Source organism: Muntiacus reevesi, chromosome X, assembly GCF_963930625.1.
Source record: "Muntiacus reevesi chromosome X, mMunRee1.1, whole genome shotgun sequence".
Lineage (NCBI taxonomy): Eukaryota > Metazoa > Chordata > Mammalia > Artiodactyla > Cervidae > Muntiacus > Muntiacus reevesi.
Genome location: NC_089271.1, coordinates 119,310,249 through 119,334,423, shown reverse-complemented (window position 1 = coordinate 119,334,423; position 24,175 = coordinate 119,310,249). Strand labels below are relative to the sequence as shown.

The following is a 24,175-nucleotide window of genomic DNA, read 5'->3' as shown; positions in this document are numbered from 1 at the left end:
TGTTGTAGCATGTGTCAGAATTTTATTCCTTTTAATGGTGGGGTGTATTCCATTGCACATGTGTATCCCATCTTATTTATCCATTCATTTGTTGATGAATAATTGGATTGTTTTTACCTTATAGCTATTATGAATAATGCTGCTAGGAACACTGGTGTGCAAGTATCTGAAACCATGTTTTCAATTCTTTGGAGCATATACCCAGGTGTGGAATTGCTGATTCATATGGTAATTCTATGTTTTAATTTTTGAGAAACTGCCAAACTGTTTTCCAAAAAGGCTATATTTTACATGGCTACAAGCAATGCAGAAGGGTTCCAATTTCTCTACATCCTTAACAACACTAGTTATTCTCCATTTTAAAAATTATAGCCATCTTAGTGAATGTGAAGTGGTATCTCATTGTAGTTTTGATTTGCATTTCCCTAAGATGATGGCACCCAGTCCCAGCACTTCATGGCAAATAGATGGAGAAACAGTGGAAACAGTGGCTGACTTTATTTTCTGGGGCTTCAAAATCACTGCAGATGGTGATTGAAGCCAAGAAATTAAAAGACGCTTACTCCTTGGAAGGAAAGTTATGACCAACCTAGACAGCATATTAAAAAGCAGAGACATTACTTTGTCAACAAAGGTCCATCTAGTCAAAGCTATGGTTTTTCCAGTAGTCATGTGTGGATGTGAGAGTTGGACTATAAAGAAAGCTGAGCACAGAAGAATTGATGTATTTGAACTGTGATGTTGGAGAAGACTCTTAAGAGTCCCTTGAACTGCAAGGAGATCCAACCAGTCCATCCTAAAGGAAATCAGTCCTGGGTGTTCATTGGCAGGACTGATGTTGAAGCTGAAACTCCAATGTTTTGGCCACCTGGTGTGAAGAGCTGACTCATTTGAAAAGACCTTGATGTTGGGATAGATTGAGGGCAGGAGGAGAAGGGAATGACAGAGGATGAGATATTTAGATGGCATCACCGACTCAATGAACATGAGTTTGGGTAAACTCCTGGAGTTGGTGATGGACAGGGAGGCCTGGCATGGGGTCGCAAAGAGTTGGACAAAGAGTTGGACACGACTGACCTAAACTAAGATGCTGTTGAGCATCTATTCATGTGTTTATTGGCCATTTCTTTACCTTCTTTGGAGAAGTACATGTTCAAGTCCTTCCTTTGTCCATTTTTGAATTATTTGGTTTTTTGTTGTTGAGCTGTATGATTCTACTTTTTAAATCACTATGTTAAATGCTGGAAATATAGTAATGGCTAAGACACAGACCCTGTCCTCAAGAAAGTCACAAACTAGTGGGAGAAGCAGACAATATTCTAATGCAGTGTGGTGAACCCAGTGATAATTATATGCTCAAGGTATTATTAGAGTTTCAAAGAGGGGTATACTAGTGGAGGTGGGACACAGACATGGAAGTTTTCCTGGGTGGTATGGTACTTAGAATCTCAAAGGATGCTAGCCAGGCAAAAAAGGGAAAGGGGTTCATATTCCAGGCAGAAAGGAAATGATGAGCAATGGTTTGCAGACATAGAACAGCAGGGCATGTGTTGCAAAGTCCAAGCATTTCCCTGCTGAAGGAATGGGAAGTCCAATGAAGGCAGGGACAAGAGATGAGGCTGGAGAGGTAGGCAGGAATTGGATCATGTCAGATATTATAAGCTGTTATAAGGTATATTTATGACTTATCCTGAGAGCTCTGGGGAGTCATTCAAGAATTTTAAGCAGAGGAGTTACATAGTGAAACTTGTGTGTTAGATCAAATCTTCCCAATCCTTTTTCATATTGTATCATGGTATACAGAGCATGATGAGTTTTGTATGGCATTCTGAGGTAGGTATACTTGCAGCTGCATGCTGCTGGAGATGACAGGCCCAGACTTTAATTGCCCCAGGTCCAACACAGCTGTCTAGAGAGCTAAGAGACAGCTGGGAAAGTGTTTTAGATAGATCATGGTCATGTGAAGAACAGGTTGGAGGAAAACAGCACCAGAGGCAGAGTGTCAGCCAGGTATAGAAGGGATAGAGAATATAACTAGGAGATAGAACTGATGGAACTTGATAGATGATAAAGGATGGGGAGGAGGAGTCAAAAGTGATTCCCAGGTTTCCTGCTTGGACCACTGGATGGAGAAGCAACATATTTAAGAGGGAAGATCATGATTTAGGGCTGGATATAAAGATTTGATTTACTTTGATTTACTTTGATGGGCTGGATATGCCCAATAGATGGTCCTTATGTTCTTACAGGCTCTATTGGCTATGGAGAAAGGAACTGCATAGACCAAGAATCCAGTTCAGTGTGGAAATTTTTATGGAAATGTCTCGACCAGAGATCCACCTGTGTTGGAAAGCTTCCCAGTCCACAGCCTCAACAAAGACAACCTTTTCTATATACCATGTGACTTCAAACTTTGTCCACAGCTGAATGTTATAGGGATAAACATTTGGCCCACTACTGAAATGATCTCTCATGAGAATCATGCATTGGGACCCCATGACTTTGTTTCATGGGGAATCGAACTTAAAGATCAGATAGATCCATCATTCTCAAATTGCATCCCCAGATAATCAGAATCATTTGAGAACTTGTTAGAAATATAAAATCTCATACCTCTTCCCCTGGCTACTGAATCAGAGCCTGTTGAATGGGTCTCAATAATATATGTTTAACAAATTTTCTTTCCGGTACAGGCTATCATTGATAGAGACTCTAAGGATAAGACTGCCATTCTGGGAGTAACCCTGATCAAGCACCCAAGTGCTGATAAGTAAGCAGAGAAAGCTGGTTTGCAGAGAGAAGCAGGAGGCTGAAGAGAGACAGGCAGGCAGGCAAAGAAACAAACAGAGGAAAAACAAGCTACCTAATAACTTCCCAGCTCCATAAGTCCCAGTTGTTCTTCCTGCAGTTGGAGTTTGTGAAATTTCCCTGCATCATTGCACAAATCCCTTTTGTTTGAATGAGGTTTTCTTCTTTACAATAAAATGCCTGATTTCTTAGTTTTCTATTTTTCCAAAAATCTATTGTGCGTTTACTGTATGACTACTGTACAAGACATTATAAAGGATAACAAGATCAACTAGACCTACCTAGTTATTGCCCTTGAGAAGCTCCATTTAATGTGGGAGGAATGTTAGAAGTCCTGTTGGGGAAGTGGTTCCTGAACTTTGAGATTATCTGATAAAAACTAAACACAGATCTTCCGTCTTTTACAATGGAATTACATCCCCATAAACCCATTGGAAGTTGAAAATGCATTTAAAACATCAAACCCACAGAACATTGAAGCTTAGCCTCAGTTCAGTTCAGTCACTCAGTCACGTCCGATTCTTTGCAACCTCATGGACTGCAGCACACCAGGCTTCCCTGCCCATCACCAATTCCCAGAACTCACTCAAACTCATGTCCATTGAGTCAGTGATGTCATCACACCATCTCATCCTGTCATCCTCTTCTCCTCCTGCCTTCAGTCTTTCCCAGCATCAGGGCCTTTTCAAGTGAGTCAGTTCTTCGCATCAGGTGGCCAAAGTATTGGAGTTTCAGCTTTAGCATCAGTCCTTCCAATGAATATTCAGGACTGATTTCCTGTAGGATGGACTGGTTGGATCTCCTTGCAGTCCAAGGGATTCCCAAGAGTCTTCTCCAACACCACAGTTCAAAAGCATCAATTCTCCAGCGCTCAGCCTTCTTTATAGTCCAACTCTCACATCCATACATGACTACTGGAAAAACCATAGCTTTGATTAGATGGACCTTTGTTGGCAAAGTAATGTCTCTACTTTTTAATATGCTGTCTGGGTTGGCAAAAAAAAAAAAAAAAAAAAAAAAAAAAAAAAAAAAAAAAACTAGTGGAGGTGATGGAATTCCAGTTGAGCTATTTCAAATCCTAGAAGATGATGCTGTGAAAGTGCTGCAGTCAATATGCCAGTAAATTTGGAAAACTCAGCAGTGGCCACAGGACTGGAAAAGGTCAGTTTTCATTCCAATCCCAAAGAAAGGCAATGCCAAAGAATGTTCAAACTACTGCACTGTTGCACTCATCTCACACTCTAGCGGACTTCCCTGGTGGCTCAGATGGTAAAGCATCTGCCTACAATGCGGGAGACCCGGGTTAGATCCCTGGGTCACGAAAATCTCCTGGAGAAGGAAATGGCTACCCAATCCAGTATTCTTGCCTGGAAAATCCCATGGACAGAGGAGCCTGGTGGGCTACAGTCCATGGGGTTGCAAAGAGCTGGACATGACTGAGTGACTTCACTTTCACTCTTTCACATGCTAGTTAAGTAATGCTCAAAATTCTCCAAGCCTGGCTTCAATAGTACGTGAACCATGAACTTCCAGATGTTCAAGCTGGATTTAGAAAAGGCAGAGGAACTAGAGATCAAATTGCCAACATTCACTGGATCATCAAAAAAGTAAGAGAGTTCCAGAAAAACATCTACTTCTGCTTTATTGACTATGCTGAATCCTTCGACTGTGTGGATCACAACAAACTGTGGAAAATTCTGAAAGAGATGGGAATACCAGACCACCTGACTTGCCTCTTGACAAGTCTGTATGTAGGTCAAGAAGCAACGGTTAGAACTGGACATGGAACAACAGTCTGGTTCCAAATAGGAAAAGGAGTACGTCAAGGCTGTATATTGTCACCCTGCTTATTTAACTTATATGCAGAATATATCATGAGAAATGCTGGGCTGGAGGAAGCACAAGCTGGAATCAAGATCGCTGGGAGAAATATCAATAACCTCAGATATGCAGATGACACCATCCTTATGGCAGAAAGCGAAGAAGAACTTCTTCTTCTAAAGAGCCTCTTGATGAAAGTGAAAGAGGAGAGTGAAAAAGTTGGCTTAAAGCTCAACATTCAGAAAACTAAGATCATGGCATCTGGTCCCATCACTTCATGGCAAATAGATGGGGAAACAGTGGAAACAGTGACAGACTTTATTTTTTGGGGCTCCAAAATCACTGCAGATGGTGAGTGCAGCCATGAAATTAAAAGGTACTTGCTCCCTGGAAGAAAAGTCATGACCAACCTAGACAGCATATTAAAAAGCAGAGACATTACTTTGCCAACAAAGGTCCACCTCGTCAAAGCTATGTTTTTCCAGTAGTCATGTATGGATGTGAGAGTTGGACTATAAAGAAAGCTGAGTGGGAAGAATTGATGCTTTTGAACTGTGGTGTTGGAGGACTCTTGAGAGTCTCTTGGACTGCAAGGAGATCCAACCAGTCAATCCTAAAGGAAATCAGTCCTGAATATTCATTGGAAGGACTGGTGCTGAAGCTGAAGCTTCAATAATTTGGCCACCTGATTCGAAGAGCTGACTCATTGGAAAAGACCCTGATGCTGGGCAAGATTGAAGGTGGGAAGAGAAGGGGACGACAAAGGATGAGATGGTTGGATGGCATCACTGACTCAATGGACATGAGTCTGAGTAAATTCAGGAGTTGGTGATGGACAGGGAGGCCTGGCATGCGGCAGTCCGTAGGGTTGCAGAGTCTGTCATGACTGAGCGACTGAACTGAACTGAAAGGAACTGAGATTGGTAAATATATTCAGAACAGTTGTATTAGCCAGCAGTTGGGCCCATTTATCTAACACAAAACTTATTTTACAATAAAGTGTGAACTGTCTCATGTAATTTCTTGAATCCTGTGCTAAAGCTGAAAAACAGAATGGTTGTGTTTTGGATATTTACCCTTGTGATCACCCAGCTGACTGGCATTGCAAAATCAAAAAACTGTAAGTCAGGGACCATCTGTAGTAGCATCTCGGTATCTAGCAAGGCTAAAGAAGTCCTCAACGAAGAGGCGATAGTTAATATATACCTTGAATAATGAGTCCTAAGAAGAGGAAGAAGAAGAGGGGAAGGTGTTTCAAATAGAAAAATAGCACAAAGATATGGGAACCAATGGGGTGCCTGTGTGAAACAGTGAGTGGTGTAAGGCAAATGCAGATTAAAAATGAGACCCTTAATTCTCCTGGTTGAGAATAAGGGAGCAGACTTTCTCCCCACTTCTCCCAATTCTTTCCAAATTTCATTCCCTGTCCCTTTCAAATGAATGCAAATCTTTCAAGTGGCTAAAGAAGCCTCTCTAAGGTCTCACAGCTCTGGAATGTTACCTGGAGGACCTGGGAACGATCTCTTTGAAATGCAAACATCAAGGGAAGTAGAGCCCCATCTCTGCTCTAGGAGTTTAGGAGTCTAACTTCTCTGGGCACCTTGCTCCAATTTGCAAAACTATCTGCTGTGGTAAAGATATGTTAAATTTGTTTCTCCAACTGATACAGTCAACATAGGTGGTCTCCCCAGTAGATGAGAAAGCTAAGACGGAGTCTGAATGACCACAAGTGCTCTTAATTGAGGACTAGTTATGGTGTATCCTGAAAACACGTATGGAATGGGTTCTATCTGTTTGACCACAAAAGAGGGGCAAGATTCCTTTCTGTCTCTGCAGTCACATAGTGGGTTGCCTCTGATGCTCATCCCATTCAGATTTAATGTTTACTCAATAATAAACATGTCTTCCTTCATGACTATTTTGGTGGAGAGGATGTAGGGGTTGGAAGATCTCATTTCTTTCAATTTCCCCACCAGGGGTCTGGGGATTCCCTGGTGGCTCAGCTGGTAAGTCTGCCTGCAATCTGGGAGACCTGGGTTTGATCCCTGGGTTGGGAGAATCCCCTGGAGAAGGAAATGGCAACTCACTCCAGTATTCTTGCCTGGAACATCCTACGGATGGAGGAGCCTGGTGGGTGCCATGGGGTCGCAAAGAGTCGGACACAACCAAGCGACTTCACTTTCACTTTTCACCAGGGGTTTGGCTTGTCTGGAGTGTACAGGTTACAGAAGGTGGGTGAGCCAGGAAGTGAGAGGGTGAGCCTAAGGCCAGAGCACAAGCGTGCTATGTGAGCAGATCGGTGTTATTCTACAGGCAGGAAGGAACTATGGAAGAACTAATCCGGGAAATGAAGTAATGTTCTACCTTAGAAAAATGACTCTGGCAGTAGTGTATGTGGTGGGTTGGAAGGGAGAAGCATCTAGTGACATATCACTGCATGTGGACACAATCTTAGTGTGTATCACTTAAAGAGTATTCTTGGACTGACCTTTCCCTAAACCCCCTACCAATATCCGCATTTGTGTATTTTAAGTTTTATCACAGTGACGTTTCTCCAGGATATGGAGAGTAGTGGACAATAGTGAATGTAGCTGCATGTCTGACACTCCTTGGCTGTTTTTCCTCTCTGGTTTGGGAGCTCCTCTGGCCCCACAGCCTCCACCCAGTGGCTCTTGAGGTCCCCAGTATCTTCAGATTCTGGACTATCTCTGGTGATTTCCATCGGAAGAAGGGACTTGCTTATATTGCAGGGATCTCTACCATTGGCTGGTGTTCAGTTTATGATAAACACTTGCTTGAGATTCAGGGAGGTCCTGTAAACCAGCCAAACTGAGGTGTGCTGGTTAGCTCAGATGCCTCATTTATTGGCAACCCCTACTGGGAAGCCCCTGATTGTGACCATTGATTCCTTGGATTCGTGTGAGTTCAGGCCTTCCTATTAAAACAACCCATTAAATGGATTTCTTTCACCTGGGACTTTGTAAACAGAAATTGAGAAGAGTCAAAACACTGTGAATGAACTACATATACATTTATTAAACAGTTAACAAAGGCAAAGCAGTAACCACTTACTATATATATATAATTAATACACATCTGATTCTTCCTTAACTACCAATTTCCCCAAGGAATTATTCACCTCTTCAGGTCACGAAGGCTAAAGGCAAAGACTCAATCCCCACCCTCTTCTTGATCCTCCATGGGTTGACCATCATTTCCTGTAGCCATAATGTCTCTAGAAGCATGCTGAATACAGAGACACCTCAGGTTCCTTCTGCATTCTCGGGTCCAGCTCATGAACAGGCTATCTGCTTTACCAGGTGCTGTTACAACTGCTCACTGCTATGCATCCGGTTATTCTATGATTTTTCACCAAATTTTCTCTTTGCACTCAGACATACATGCTGGGCAGTGTGCTAAATCACTTATAGGGTGTTACCTCCCTCTTTCGTCAGGAAAATCTTTGATTTTTCTTGCATTTGTTTTGCCCAGGTGTCCTGCCTACCTCTGCACTGCACTGTTAATATGAAAAACAGAAAAGTGCTGGGCTGACCAGAACTTCCAGCTTATACAGGTTTCAGCATGCACTTTGGAATGGAGCATCTATTTGACAGGACAGAAATCAAATCTGTTCCTCTCACAAACCTCACCCTTTTGTCAGGGTGGCTATCTTTTTGATCAGTGGAGCTGTTGGCTTTTGTTCCCCAGACTCCTACTGTCCTCCTGTTGAAGGGAGAGTCCAGACGCTGAGAGCAAAATCTGGGAGGGCTCAGTTAAACGGACACTTCAGTACAGGAAAGTGTCAAGTAAAAAGGCCGAGTATGTGCATCCATCTGTTGGAGATGAACAAGTACAGGCGTGAGGCTACTCCAGAAATGTCATCACTTGTCAGGCCCATCACTCTGTTATGCTCTTTACACCAAAGTGGACCATGAAGGTGGATTCAGGTCTGTGGAATTTGGGGATATTCAGTATCAAGTCAGTATTTTAGGTTCATCATTATATCAGAACTTTCCTGACCGTGAGAAAATTAGAGGAGTCTGCCTTTTTTGGCCTTCTTGAGGTAGTGAATGGCTGTACCGCCCATCCATAGGAATTTGGTTGCTGGTTAAACGTTGTGTTTCAAGTGCCCAGTTTTGCTTCAGTAAAGCGTTTCTCCCTTATCTGTGCATGTGGCCTCTGATACTTGACCAGCGGAGTCATGCCTTTTAAAATATAAACACTCCCAGGAGGGGCTGCACATTAAGCTGCTAACACCTTAGTGTGATTTGTCTCTTAGATCTCAGAGATGAGCTGCTCTCCATAGCCTGAGATAACCAACAGGAAAGTTCTAATGGGAAAAAACCCACTATCTTTCTGGGGAAGCAGGCCTGATAAGTTGCTGTCTTGGGGCTTCTGGAAGGCCAGGGGATGAGAATAGGAGGGACTTAACAGGATGTTGGGGAAATGGTTGACAAATGCCAAGGTAAACTCGGTTAACACCTGGTTTTGCCCCTGGGTTCCCTCTGCCCAGTAGAAACTCCATTTTGATGATGGTTGAGAATGCCTGCCCTGAATTCTTGCTGTTATCATTCAGCAGCTTCAAAGAGAGAGACATTAGCTGAATCACTTAGAGGCCAAAGACCTCTTGTAAATGTCTATATACTGAACTGGTTTTAGTGTAGAATTATCAGAGTCACAGAAACATATCAAACACATCAAAGGGCTCAAAGTCAGCTTATCAAGAAATGCCACAGTGGGAACCACACTTAGAAATAGTCTAGCAGGGCACAAGGGGCCAGGAAGCTAGTAGCTCTGTATGACTCAGCTGATACTGGACAAGAACTCAACCTCCTTTCTGGCCCTTTTCATTGTCCTAGATATGTGGATAATACTTTGTTGTTCAGTTGCTCAGTTGTGTCTGACTCTTTGTGACCCCATGGACTACAGCATAGGCTTCCCTGTTCTCCACTCTCTCCCACAGTTTGCTTAAGTTCACATCCACTGAGTCAGTGATGCTATCTGACCATCTCATCCTCTGCCACCCCCTTCTCCTTTTGCCTTCAATCTTTCCCAGCATCAGGATCTTTTCCACTCTGTCACAACCTCTTATCCAAAGTCTCTTCATCTCAGTTTTCTATAAGCCAACTACTGGACAGTGAAGAAGTTCCTGATTAGTGTTTTAAGTATTTAGAAATCTGACTAAATAAAGTGTTACCAAGTTACATTTTACTTTCCTTACAGAACAGAATTGATTATCCTTTCATTCCTGTGCCATTGGTTGGAGAAAACCAATTTGAAGTGAGAGAAAACATTTAAAAGGAAAGTCATGCATCCTGGTGTTGTGAAACCAGTGATGCCCATCTTGAAAAGAATAAAATGAATGACACTGGTTTCATACGTTACACTCAAGATAAAGGATAGAAATCAATAACAGGAAAATACAAACTCTTAATAATAATGTATCTTAGAATATGCCTCAGAATTTCTGAAGTGCAGTAGAAACCAGTGAGCATTATCTCAAAATGTTTAGCATTCTTTTGCTAAAACATAAGTGTGTCTTTCTTGTGGTAGTGACCTCAATATTATAGGAATAATATATCTAATACACTGGATGCATTAGCTATATAATTCAAAATACTGAAAGTATATATTTAGAAATAAATTTATTCTATGTATGAAATATAGCATTAAACCAAACCAAATTTTATATTAGAATTACTAAATATTAAGATTAATATGCTAGAAGACAAATAGCTTTTAAGTGAACTCCTAATGTGTGAATATGGATTCATAAAAAAAGACAAAACCAGGAAATTTACACATTTTATTAAAAGAACAAAAAATAAACAACGTGGAAATAGCATAAAATGAATTGCATAATGCACACTTCTAAACACAAACAAGCAGTAGAGCATATAACTTGGAAAAACAAAAACAAAAAAAAATCAAAGCATCTGACCTACTGATAGCAGTTGAGGAAATGAGCTGTTGCATTTTGGAGCCAAAATATTATGGGAACAGTTTATATTTATTAAGTATTATGATCATTATTTAAATCTATAATTGTTGCACAGGGCTAGTAATTTTCACATTGTATGTAAATCGGCATTTTTCTATCCAAAATATGTGCTTCCATTTTCTACATTATACCAGACTGTTGTTATATGAATGCACAGAGTTAGTTTCGTAAAAAAGAATATATTTAGGAGCATCTTTTAAAAGTCTTATTTAAATTCTTGTAATTTTGGTGCATGTAACGAATGGTTCATTTTCTAATAATTAAAGCAACGCCAATAATAAAAGGAAATTGATTTTGACAAGGGCAACCCTCAAATCCAATGATATAATAGTCATAATAATTCTCTCAACTGCTAGACACGAAAGACACAGCAACAAAATAGTTTGGTTTCCATCATTAACAAATAGCATCTGTATACAGAAATAAAGCTTTGCAATCATGCAGTTCTATGACAGATAAATGCTTAGGTTGTGTGGGGGAAAAGAGGACTGCTTAAAGTTGGGTTACTTTTATAGAGGTTTTTTCTTAAAAGAAATTAAAGTAATATGATGTAGCTTTTTTTATTTCACAGTGATACATTTCCTAAGTATACTATAATAGAGGATGGTTAAAGAGAAAGATAAAATGCCTCTGGATAATCCTGCTTTGGGGTATTGATGGGTAGTTCTCTTCCAGGGAAGAAGTGTAGGGGATGGAAACTGAATTAGTGAAACTAAAACCTTTTCTGGGTTTAATAGAGGTCCTTTCATCCTCTAATTTTACTTACTTAAAAGACAGCACTGTGTTTAAGCTCTAAAGAGTATGACCCAGTGGCTGTCAGTACGCACAACGTGCCATCAATGAACTGATTACCTTTTGTGATGCTTCTAAGTTCATTCTTACTATTTTAGAGTTGATTCTGCCTAACATAAAATCTTACTATATTTCTATTGACCTTATGAAAATATATTCATGTGGCTTATATTTTCACAAGGAAATATTAACATAAGAACATGAGTTAAGCTGGGAAAATACGTTGGTGGTAAGGTTAAAGTTGGAGTTCCTAACTACAAAATGAATGAATGCTTACATTTTACATCAATGGAAATGCTGATCAGATGGTCAGGCTGTTAGCTGTAAGTAAGTGGTCATGTATTGAAGGGGGGGAAAAAAGACAAATTTCTGACCAACTGGCCCTGAGCTATTGGACAACTGTAAGGCTTGGATTGCTTTCAGGCTTTGGTTTATTTTCATGTTTCTGTAAGTGAGAACTATCAAAATCGGTAACAATACTAACACCAATTCCGTCAACCCCAAGATGGGCTCCTTTTCCAGGGCAAGGACAACAGGTCTCAAGATGGGAAGGCCTCAAAGTCGGTATGGTGATCTATCCTTAAACCTTTCTAACCTTGACCTTTTTCTAAGCCTCATTGCCTGGAGGAGACAAAAAGATAAATAGTGATTTGTAGGTGACGTGGGAGCTGAAATCGACAGAGATGGTCTGACAGACATTCTTCTCTAGCTCCAATGTATTAATATGTAAGATTTTGGCTGGTTCTCTTCTGTTTGGTTAAAAGAGTAGGAGGCTGAAGTGGCACAGTGAAGCACTGTCTAATCTGCTAAAGGTAAGTCAGAAAATAGCTTCCACTGAACAGGTATAAAGTAAATATAAAATTGTGTCAGGACCATTTTTTCCCCTTTGTTGGAGGGGATGAAATGCCCTGTGCTGGCCATATTTAACTGTTAAAATATATCTTTCAATAGCTGCCAATTTGGTTTTGGCTTCTGGATCTTGAAGGGGAAATAGTGGCGAGGGTTAACAATTTGATTGTCACTTAAATATATATTAATTGATATAACTGATATATCTCAATTGATCATTTTCTATGAAAGATGAAATCTCATTGGATCAGAATGGGAATATCCATCTTGCAGCTTACAAGGTATTTCACTGCTTGTAACCATTGAAAAAAGAAGACCTTAGCACCAAAAACCTGCCTGGGGTTGTGTGTGTGTGTGTGTTTGAGGATTAACTCACAAAACAATCTTTGCTAGCAATCTGGCTAAAAGTTGAAGTACCTGAACTTTTGTTTAGTGCCATTGGCTGAAGCTGACCTGTTGCCTGCCACCAGTCTTGTCTTATGGTGAGCCGTAGCAAACCAGAAAGCCTCCACAACAGGAAAGCAACATCATGCTTTAGTTAAGTCTTGTAGGAAAAAAAAAAACCTTCTTCTCAAAGTCTTAGAAATAACTCTCTCTTACTAACTTTTCCACTATTATCACAGACTTCTTATATTAAAAAAAAAAAACAACTCCAAGGGTCGCTTTCATGAACTATGTACATAAGTGCAAAAAAGGTGTGTCTCACACGTTCGCACCCTAACTGAGACCATCAGTTTACTGCAGCATATGTCTCTTCAACACTGTTATGGGGTCATTCCACAGTATCTGTATGAATGAGTTCGCCAATGTGAATGAATGTAATCTGTGCTTTTGTCATTCTTAACCCTCCTTTGAATAGATTTCAGTAAGAAAATTTTTGTAGCTACAGCTATGCCACTTGAGTAATTTTGAATAAGGTTATAAAGAGAGATCAGGACGTATCATGAATACAATTGTGTCTAAATACTGTGGAATAACCCTATCCACACAACAAATTCTATCAGCTCTAAAGCCTGATTCTAGAATCCACATGTTGTAAACTTTTTGCTCAAAAAGTCACAGAAGGACACAAATTCAGTTTTCAAAGGGAACTTTGGGATTAAAAAGAAAAATCAATCATATCTATATCTGAGCTTTCAGCTGTATGTGCTACATGCCACACTGTCAAAAAACCACAGTTTTACGAGTAAAATTTTCACACACAAAAAAATGTCTAAAGGTAGCCATGTTGTAGGTTTGTTGCTGAAGCAACAACTAAATATAATTAGTTAAAAATTATTATTTGTATATAAAGTTAAGTTCTTAAATTGTGAACTGTAAGAAATAGTCATGAACTAGACTCTACACCTTGCTTCAGTGTCAGTTGAGGATCTATCTAGGCGGGTTGAATACACGTAGTAAAATCTTAAAATTTTCTCTAACTCTCCTTCAAAGTTAAATTCGTGAGCTACTTAAAGATATGAAAAAGGAACAAAATAAAAACCTTAAAAACAAGAAAAAGGAAAACATGGCACCAATTAGTGAGTTGGTGCTCAGAACCTTATTTGTAATTATATTTACAGTTGGATTAGGTGCTATCAGTAAAAATTGCAAAAAAATAAAAAGTTGCTATACTCTGTTACCTAGTGTTTATTCTATTGCCTTTGCCAGGCACTGATAAAACAAAAAGTGAGGCCACCATCTTCCTAAATCTATTCAACAGAATTGGGAGATCATATTTCCCTATTTCTATTTAAACGTGTGAAATGTAGAAGAGATTCAAAGAAAGAAGATTCCAGTTTCTATTCATTCTATGCATCACAGCCTACCCTACAGACTGAAATAACCTGAAAACCTGTGGCTGCATTTCATCTAAGAGCATCCTCATAAACTCTCTAAAGGAGTAGCGGAAGGCCAAAATAACGTTCCAAGTAGCACATGGGCCTTCCCTATATGTTATTTAACAAAATTTAATGCCAATGTTGCCCTTAATTGGACATCACTGTGCTTCTTGGTCGTGCCATGAAAAAGAGATTCATGTTGTAATGATTCATTTTATTTGGTTCCTGCTGATGGTAGGGAGGAGGTACTTGCTTTGCCCAAATTGGGAAGCTGGTGAGCTGAGGCTGCCTATTAGTGAACACAGCTTAGTGGTGTAGGACAACACTTACGGCAAGATCAAAGTGCTTCAGTGTGTTCAGGAATGAATGGAGAAGATTGATGGAGTAGGCAGAGGATGGCTTTACACATCGCAATTAACTACAAATTAAAGACTCTAGACAAGTGAAATGAAATGCAACAGCTAGTTGAGGAATCATGCTCCAACTGCAAAAACAAATACTGTATTTTACATAGTGATTTTATGAATCCATTTAAATTTAATTTTAATCCCTCTTTAAAACATACTTATGTTATGGTCACATAGTGCTTTTAGAAATTTGACATTACTAAAACCCTCTTAAACATTAGATTGTTTTCTCTGTATACATGACCTGTTTTTACCCAAGTTGCAGCACACTTGTGTATTTTTGAAAGAGACTGAGAGAAGAGGACAAAAACAATAATTTTGGATAAATAAAAAAGAGGCCCTTATAAACTACAAAGCTTATAAAATGTTAACTAAGAATCACAAGTGATTAGAATTTTACATATATACACTTAATCCAGTAAATTGTCGTTTAGAGTCACTGATTAGTTTTGTGACTTCTCTTTTTCACCAGAACTTTATAGTCTATGACTTGTCTTTTTTTGAATAAAGATCATTTGAATAAGTCATTGCACAACTAAAGAGTGCTATCTTAATATTGCATTTTTGTCAAAATTCTTTCACATCAGAACCTTAGTGCTTTGAGGTTTCTTTCTCTAAATTCACTCACAAAGCAACTTTTAAAATGCCAACAATATAAAAAAATTGTGGCACCAAAAATACCACCACCCTGAATATCTCTCACCAAACCTCTTACTCAAAAATACATCACTATTCATGTCTTCCAGTGCTTAAGGCAACATGCAAACAGCTGTACTCTAGGCTTACTGTCCATGTACATCTTTGTCAGAAGTTTAAAAATTAGACAGTATGCTGTATCAAAATGTCAAATGACCCAAAAAACTTCATTTCACACTGAAGATGTCTCTGCCTCTTTTAAGGAATACATGTAGAGTAGCTGAGGTACATCCTTCCTCGATCAAATCTGCCCTTCTGGACAGTCCCCAGGACAGGTTTTATAAAACTCAGCTCCAAACACAAGCCACATTGCTAGAGTACAGAGTTAAGATTTTGGGAAACAGAAATTAAGTGGTTCAAAGGACCAGTAGGTTAAAGTCAACACACCTCTGGTTCTCTAACTCCAGACAACGCTGTTAGCAGATGACAAGCAAGATCACTTAGAAATCACTGATGATGATTTGAATTGATAATTAAGATCAGCATGATATCAGCTACTGAAGAGCTAATTTTGCTCTTTTGTATTCTGAGCCAAAATGATCTGCTTTGGGCTGGAGTCTCAAATGTTCTGAAGCACAGACAACGTGAAATGGAGGAACAACCAGGAGTCAGGAGATATTTCTGGGTCCAACTTCTAGCAAGTAACTAGGCAGTCCTGGACAAGTCACATGCCCTGGCGGTGAAAAGGTTTTTGCCAGTTCCATTGTTCTGGACTTCAAATACTACTAGTTGGCTTGAGGTATCCAAAACCTGATTTTCCCTTGGCTTGTCATTTTCATGAAGGAGAATAATAAACTTGGGACATACAACAAATTTGATGACTTTATACTTTCCAGTGAGGGAACATATATTTAATAGAAAATACTAAATCTATCTAAACCGATGCAAATTATCATGTGGTTCTACCACTGATTAATAACAGTAACTTTAATAACTGAGTGGGGTGGAGGAGGTATGTGACATACCATAGGAATTAATTACTATTTTACTTGGCTATTCAATTATTTCAAAAGTATCAGTAGTGTGAATTCAGGTCAGTTCTGTGGAGTGCAGCCACTCCATTTCATCTAAAGGGTGTTACAAACTCTCTTACAATTTTCAAAACATATAAAAAAAAAAGAAATCCAAAGAAACAAAAAAGAAGTTTGGCTGTGATTTGAGAGATTCTGTTACTAATAAAGTTTGGGAAGGCAAAAATGTATCAGTAACATATATCCCAGGTGCTTGCTCCTTCACTGAAATGTTTTAACAAAATGGAAAACTCAGTTGAACTGGAACTAAAGACAACGGTGGCCATACTTCCCTAGAAATTTTAAATGAATTGAAGAGTAATTTCAAGTGGCTCCCTCCCTCCTTCCCCAGCCCCTCCATTTCTCCAAACCTATACTCGGTCTCCAACTGTGATCAACAGAAAAGACTGTCCATTTGGGGAGGAAAGGCCTCACTTGGAACCAATTTTCCTTCACCCTGACTGACTGTTCCAGATTGCATCTTCCTTGTTATTCAGAGTAGTGTAAAGAGCATGAGCCATTTCCATTTGGAAAATGGCACTTGTATCAAAGGTTACATTGCAATGGTTTTTACACACTTCCTCCAAAACGTAAAAACTATCTCCATGCCCCTCCTCTCTCTGCTTAATTTATAACCTGTAATTAGAATACCTTTAAGCTCCCAAGAACAAATTTTTCAGCTGAAGATTACAAATCGCTCAGTTTTAGACACTCAACCTAGAAGACAGGATTCTTGAGCCACAAAAACTGTAATGGGCACTTTACACAATTTATAGTCTAAATGCTGAGAAAACCATTTAAAGGTAAATCCAGAATTTACTTTAAGTAGCTTTTGCTACTTAAGGAGTGAAATTCAGGTTAATGTTTTAAGAAGTTCCCTGCTATTTTCAGGTAATTTTTCTCTCTCACAAAAAAATCTCGTAACGTTGACTGTACTATACAAGGTCAGATCTACAGGTACAAATTATATACATGCATGTTTATGAACAGGTTTTAGACATACTCAAAAGAGAGGCCTTTTAAATGTCTGCCTCAAGAAACCTACAGAAATATTCTAAAGATAGAGCATATCAATATTAACCTGTCATCTTTTTCAAGCACATGTGTTTCTGTTTCCCATTAACATTTTAGTTAAAATCAAACACCACACATTACAGCAAAACACTATATACTATGTAAAACCTAACACAATACACAGCAATACAATATGATACAATAATGAAGAAAATGGTACTGGGTATATGTGTTACATTCTAAATCAGCCCAATAGACTACTGTGTAAACAAACTGGTACGGTTAACACTTCAAAACAGAGGAACATTTATCCACCAAGAATGCACAATAAGCCAAGAGTCCACCTTAGAGATTCACTCAGCATAATAGTTACTGGGAAATCACAGAGAAACATGTGATAAATTATAAAACGTTATGCTGTTTTACATAATAATTCAAATAAGATAGATGGTAGTTATTCATTTCCCATTTGTGTTTTAACATCTCCTTTGTTTAACGCCTTATTTTTTCTTTGAATTTGTTGGTTGGCATGTTTAATATATTGACTGCACCACGCTTATTGTTGTGCTGGTAGAAGAGGACATACGTGAATGAATATAGAAAGGCCACGTGGAGGTCCTCACAGAGAGATTCTGGTAATCTATAACTCTGTTGTTCAGAATTTCAACTGAAATGGAAAAAAAGAAAAGAAAAGAGTGAGAAATATTGGATGATTACGGAGTTGGAGTCAGGATATTTGGTTTTTGTTCTAGTTCTGTGTGAACCATATGCCAAGATAGTCCCCATCCTGAATTTCATAGTCTACCTCTGTGAAAACTGAACTGTTGGGAATGTTCACTAAGGAGTCACATACCATGACAGTCCATGGTTCTCCCTGAGTGCCAATGTAGACAGTTGCCCTTAAGTTATCAGAGAAGCACTCAACTATTATTATTATCTGCACAATGCCAAAACTTTTTGACAAACATCCACCCATCCATCCACTTCTTCCAACAAGCATATATTGAGAAAATATACTTGATTCCATTTTGAAATATGCAAGTATTAAACAAACTTTAATTTTTTTATCTGAATGTTTTGGACCTATGCAGGAATGGCCTAAGTGTGAATTCTGGGTACACAGTATTTTATAAGATGATACTTTTGCATTCTGGAAAAATGATCAACATCTGTTACATGTTGCAATGATTATGGTGTGCCAAATCTAACTTTTCTCATGGAATAAAGCAAAAAGGAATCACTACTCCCATACATGTTCTGTTGGAAATTTAACTGTATTTGACCACTTTTGTTTACCTTGATGTGAAGCAGTCCATGAAAATCAGGTCAATGTTTATAAAACCTATTATTCTCACGTTTGGTGCTATTCCCAAGTTGCCACTGTAACAAATAATACCTCTGAAAGTGACTACAATATACAGCTACTTCAGTTATTCTGTATATGCAAAGATGTCTTTTTAGAACATTCTTTGTGACTAAGGGGGCCTGTTTGTCTAATGTACAGTTGTCTATATGCTCTGTCCAGAACCATTAGTGTTCTGGGCCTGCACGTCCTCAGCAAGAAACAAATGCTAGTTCGCTTCTGGGGAACCAGTCCATCAAGAGAACGGCACTGTTGCCTCCTTCAACCAAGTCAAACGCTCCCATGGTGAAAACTTCAAGCTTTCACTGACTAATGGATGCAATTCAGAACCAGTGTAGTTTTTTTTTAGTAACTCCCTATAATCAATCAAGATGCCTCAGAGTCTTAAGTGACTTCCAAAGTCACATGTTCGAAGTGAATCACTGCTCAGTTTAAGTGGGTTGCTATTACAGGCCCTGGACCAGGCATAGGAAATCAAAGGTGAAGGGGGGAAACTCTGAAAACAGCAACAAAAATCACAAAAAAAAAGGTGTCATGATTTGAATGAAAATAATGATTAAATTACTAAATTAAGTCACTGAAAATTGAAAACAGCTGGAGCAAATCTGCTAGACTTACATGGGAAGCAACACAAAGTGGTAGAATGTGAAAGCACTCTTTAATGTCTTAGGAGAAGCATATTGCTTACTATCTTTAAGATAATCATCTTAATCAAATTGTGACAAAATTACCTAGCTTTATTTCAATTAAAAAAACAAAGCTAGAAAAATGTTAAAAGATTAAAATTCAGAAGCGATCTGTGTCTTTGGCTAACCAGTCATATCCCTTTAATAATGGGAAAACATTTGGGAATTTATAAGCTCATTGGGAAAATACAATACCAGCTGTCATTTCCATATTAAAAAACCACATATTTGCTCTCTACAATTCGAGGTGGAAAATTTAGAATGCTTAAATTGAGCTCTAAAGTTATAAGCAATGTCTCTTAATGAAAATATTTACCAAACTCTTTAGCAAATGCAACTGCGTAGATAAAAGATATAACCTACAAATATTACATTAATACTTAAAGAAACTTACTGTTCTATTGGGAACTTCTACATCTGTGTAACAAACATGCTGTTATTCAGTTCATCTATTGATAATGGGGGTATCTATAGTAGTAAAAAAGATTTTAGATTAAAACAGTTTCTTGAGAGAATTTCATTTATTTTGTTCACTGCTTGGACATGGTAATCAAAAACCTTAATCAATTTCATAGAAAAATTTAGACATATTAACCATATCACAGGTTAGAATGTGGTTTGTTCCCCCCAATGTTAATGTTCTGTGTCCTATAGGGTTATCCAACTTGTAATTAAAATAGCAGTGGACTTAAAGTCTTAAAATGTGGTTACCATTTTAATAAGGTGAAATGCCCATCATATTACACAATAATTATTTTAAGTATCTCCTTACAATTTCAAGACTTCCCCAAAATTCATAATTTGCCTTGTGACTCTGCCTCTAAAAACCTCAAGCAAATGAAAATTAAAACAGCACAAACACATCTAATGTATAAGTAGGAATTTCTGATGTAATCACTGGGTAATGATAAGCATATCTGTGCCTTGGAAAGAAATGTGTTATCTTTCTTTCCAGTAGACCTGAAGACAACGGTGATGATATTACTAAGCAAAAGTTCAAATGCAATAACTAGAAGGGTAGTGATAAGCATATCTGTGCCTTGGAAAGAAATGTGTTATCTTTCTTTCCAGTAGACCTGAAGACAACGGTGAAGATATTACTAAGCAAAAGTTCAAATGCAATAACTAAAAATGGTAGTAAAGTAAATTCTGTTCTCAACCAATGAGGAAACATTAAAAAAATTAGCATATGTATTTGAGGATTGGTGTAGTAGCAACAACTGTATATATAATCTAGCAAGAGTAACACCTATAACCAATTAAAAGCCTATTCTGCTGATTCATCTCAAGATGAGTAGCAAAGCAGGAACATCTGTCCAGAATATGCAAAAAAATTCTAAATCTAAGAATGGCTTAAGAAAGACTAATATCTCTCACCAATCTCCAAAGCATACACTGTGCCTTATCAACACACTGTAGTTAGCTAGGTCCAAACAGGTGAAATAAATGGCCAAACCTGATTGCCCGGAGCTGTTGCAACGAAGGGAATGCTGGTAGCAGGTGGTGGTGCTGCAGACATGGTGGTAGGTGTAGCACTGTGCATCATGGGCACTTTCAGCAGGAAATCATGGAAGCAGCGCACGAGAGGGTGGAGCAACCATGATACAAACGATGGAATGGGGCGTGGCAGGTATCGCAGCGACAAGCCATGTGACATCATCACGATGGATACACCAGGGTGCAACATGCAAACAGTCAGTGCAAAGCAACACAGCATGGGAGGGGGGAAAATTTAAAAAGAGAAAAGGGGAAAGCCAATTATAGTTACCATTAAGGAAAATGGAATCATTCTCAACATTTACCAACAGTTAAGTTTTTGAGCAGAATCACACTGTAGTTGACTTCAAGGGTAAAGTTTCAGAAGGGGTTACAACGGGTGCCTAGAACAAATCTGTTTTTACCAAGGCTATCTCTATGAATGGCTAGTCAAGCAGAAAAGTAACTTGGTTGTGTATTTAAAATGGGAGTAGGGAACTGTAAATTGGTATTTGGGTTCACTAACTCATGACAGACATGAGTGCTGTCGCTAGATTTGTAGGTGCAAATGGACAGTTTTATATATAAATATACTTACCTGATCTGCATACAAAAAGATTATAGTTTGGTGGATATATGGTAGAGAGCATATAAAAAGAATACAGTGGACTGTGTGTGCAGGTTTTAAGCACATCTGTGGCAAACCCCTTGGAAACTTGGGCTACTTATGAAATTACTCAGGCTGCTTATTTATTGTTTCATAAATAGCCCAAGTTTCCAAGGGGAACTTCATAGTAAATATCCAATGAAATCTTGCCTTCACTGCAAATACTACAGCGACAGTGACTAGCAGCAGTAACAACATTTTTCAGGCAGATTTCTCTTTGCCTTTTCTAGTTTCTGTGTCATTGTCAAAGCTTCTTGGATGCTCTTCTTTTTTTCTAACTCATTTTGGAAAGCCAACCAAGGAATTAATGTGTGAATGGCAAGCGGGCATATGTAATACTTTGCATCCACATCGATTGAATTCAGATTTTCTGAAAGTCAACAGAGAAAGTGAATGGCCTAGATAGAGGAAAATCAACATATGCAATGTCATAGAAACCACAAATGTACCCCACGTGGTGATTAACAGAAACTCAGAAATAATTGCTCACGCCCACCTATCTCTAGTTATCCACTACCTATCGACACCCCTTATTGCGAAAAGTGAAGTGAAAGTGTTAGTCGTTCAGTTGTGTCTGACTCTTTGTGATCCCATGGACTGTAGCCCACCAGGTTCCTCTGTCATTGGGGATTCTCCAGGCAAGAATACTGGAGTGGGTAGTCATACCCTCCTCCAGGGGATCTTCCCAACCCAGGGACTGAACCCAGGTCTCCTGCATTGCAGGCAGATTCTTTACCATCTGAGCCATCAGGGAAGTCCATCCCTTATTGCGGCACATTTGAGTTCTAAAAACACTCTTGTTTTCCCTTTAGGAGCACAGCAACTGCATAAGGAACAGTACCAGTGGAGCATGCATGTGCATTCCTACACAGAATTCTTAGGTGAAAGGACCAGGGAGCGGAGCCACGAAATGGGAAGATGGAGACACATTTCATGAACTTGCAAAAGTCTGTTCTCCTAACCATATGCATATAATGCTTCCGCTAGTATCAGTGGAGATGCTTTTAATTCTGACAGGGCATCACTAATAACAGTGGCCTCACCTGTCAGTGAGTGCTACTACTTATGTGGCTGTCATTTTGAGGTTTTTGCTTTATCTTGATAAACCCCTTAGTCCCTTTTGGACTCTGCAGCAACTTTGGCTGACCAATGAGATGGAGGTCAAGCTGTTGCAAACTCTCCAAAAGGATAAAAGGAACTGGATTGATATGAGATGGTGGGGTGAGGTGGGGCATTACATATATGATCTTCCCTGTGTGGAACAGAGCTATTTTCTCCTGGTCTGTTCCTGGTGCCCATGGAAATGACAGGAGCTGTAAACTCCCCTGGAGTTCTGAGGCAAACGAGTCGCTTTCCTTGTTTTCTTTCTAGGTGGCACTAGTGGTAAACAACCTGCCTGCCAACGCAGGTAAGATGTAAGAGACATGGATTCGATCCCTGGGTGGGAAAGATCCCCTGGAAGAGGGCATGGCAACCCACTCCAACATTTTTGCCTGGAGAATTCCCATGGACAGAGGAGCCTGGTGGGCGACAGTCTATGGGGTCACAGAGTTGGACATCACTGAAGTGACTTAGCACACATGCATGCACAAAATGGTTTTGAGATGGCTACCATATTGGATGGGTGGCTAATTAAAGGTTCTGTGTGTTACTGGTTATTAAAAATCACATACCCCCAAAGAGTCATTTTGAAATGATCCTGTGGTGCCTGATTTCTGTGCAGATGGCACTTCATCCTAGAATACTATAGAAAGCATTACAAAACACTACAGAAGGCTCTAGTTTTGCTTTTTTGCAACATCTAAATATTGAATGATTTTGATCTTTTGGGTAACTTTTTTTGGGAGGAATGGTTTTGTTGTACTTTACAAATTCTACATTTGAAGTATTTTAAATATTTTACAATTTCTTAGTAACAGATGTAAACCAAAGAATAAAACTGCCCATTCTAGTTAGATAAGGAAATGTTTCAAAATATTTTAGCTACAATTTGTAGTGTGAAAATACAGAAATGGCAAGGTTGGTATTCAACCACAGCAGCAATGAACTAGAACTTGAGAGTGTAGGACTGCTGTGATTTCACAAAAAACATGTAACAGACAGCACCATATTAAAACTTAAATACTCAGAAAATGTTCAGCTATATCATTCAGTTGCTTGTTTCTTTCATAGTCACAATAAAAAACACTTTTTTTTCAGATTAGAAAAAGTTGAGAATTTTTGTACAAAACCTACCAACACTTGAAGCGGGTGCCATGCACAGTATTGGCCCTGGACACCATGCAGAAAAGCGTGAAAAGTAAAGAAAAGAGATATTTCATTATTAAAGCTTTATTGATAGAAAAAATTTTTAACTAGAATGATATTCTTAGCAATATTAATGAACCAGCACATGCATATCCAGTAATCTCCCATGCTCACAATTACAGCTTAAGACCCCAAACCCAGGTGATCAGAGCAATTCTTGGATTCTTAGGTATAAAAATGAATGTTAATTTTTTCTTTAAAGGCATTAGCTCAGCTTAAATTAGTTATATATTTATTTTGGACGAATACATCCTAAGTGAGTTTTATTATGAAAGGGAAAGTTTTAATTTATTACATATATGATTTTCAAAATATGCACCAAGATCTGGCAGCTGGTGTCAGCAAGTTCTACTTAGAGCACTAATCTACTATCATGGCCTCCCCCACCTAGTGATCAAGGGCTTGACCGTGAACATATGGCAAACATGCTTTTCACCAAGGGGGGCTCTCAACCTGAC

General features: G+C 38.9%; 1 protein-coding gene across 14 annotated transcripts in view; it reads right to left on the bottom strand.

The window, feature by feature from the left end:
• Window positions 1-14,608: 14,608 nt before the first annotated feature.
• Window positions 14,609-24,175, bottom strand: part of MBNL3 (muscleblind like splicing regulator 3) — a 114,608-nt gene continuing 105,041 nt past the window's right edge. For 9 of the 14 annotated variants that reach the window (XM_065915025.1, XM_065915023.1, XM_065915035.1 and 6 more), the window contains 4 exons: window positions 23,646-23,681; window positions 20,724-20,818; window positions 19,662-19,735; window positions 17,750-17,885 (listed from right to left, as the gene is read on the bottom strand). In XM_065915025.1, coding sequence (XP_065771097.1) covers window positions 19,679-19,735; window positions 20,724-20,818; window positions 23,646-23,681 — 188 coding nt within the window. In that variant the 3' untranslated portion in view covers window positions 17,750-17,885; window positions 19,662-19,678. Of the gene's footprint in view, window positions 17,886-19,661; window positions 19,736-20,723; window positions 20,819-23,645; window positions 23,682-24,175 lie in introns of all 14 variants that reach the window. The other 5 variants (XM_065915031.1, XM_065915036.1, XM_065915032.1 and 2 more) reach the window with 4 other exon arrangements.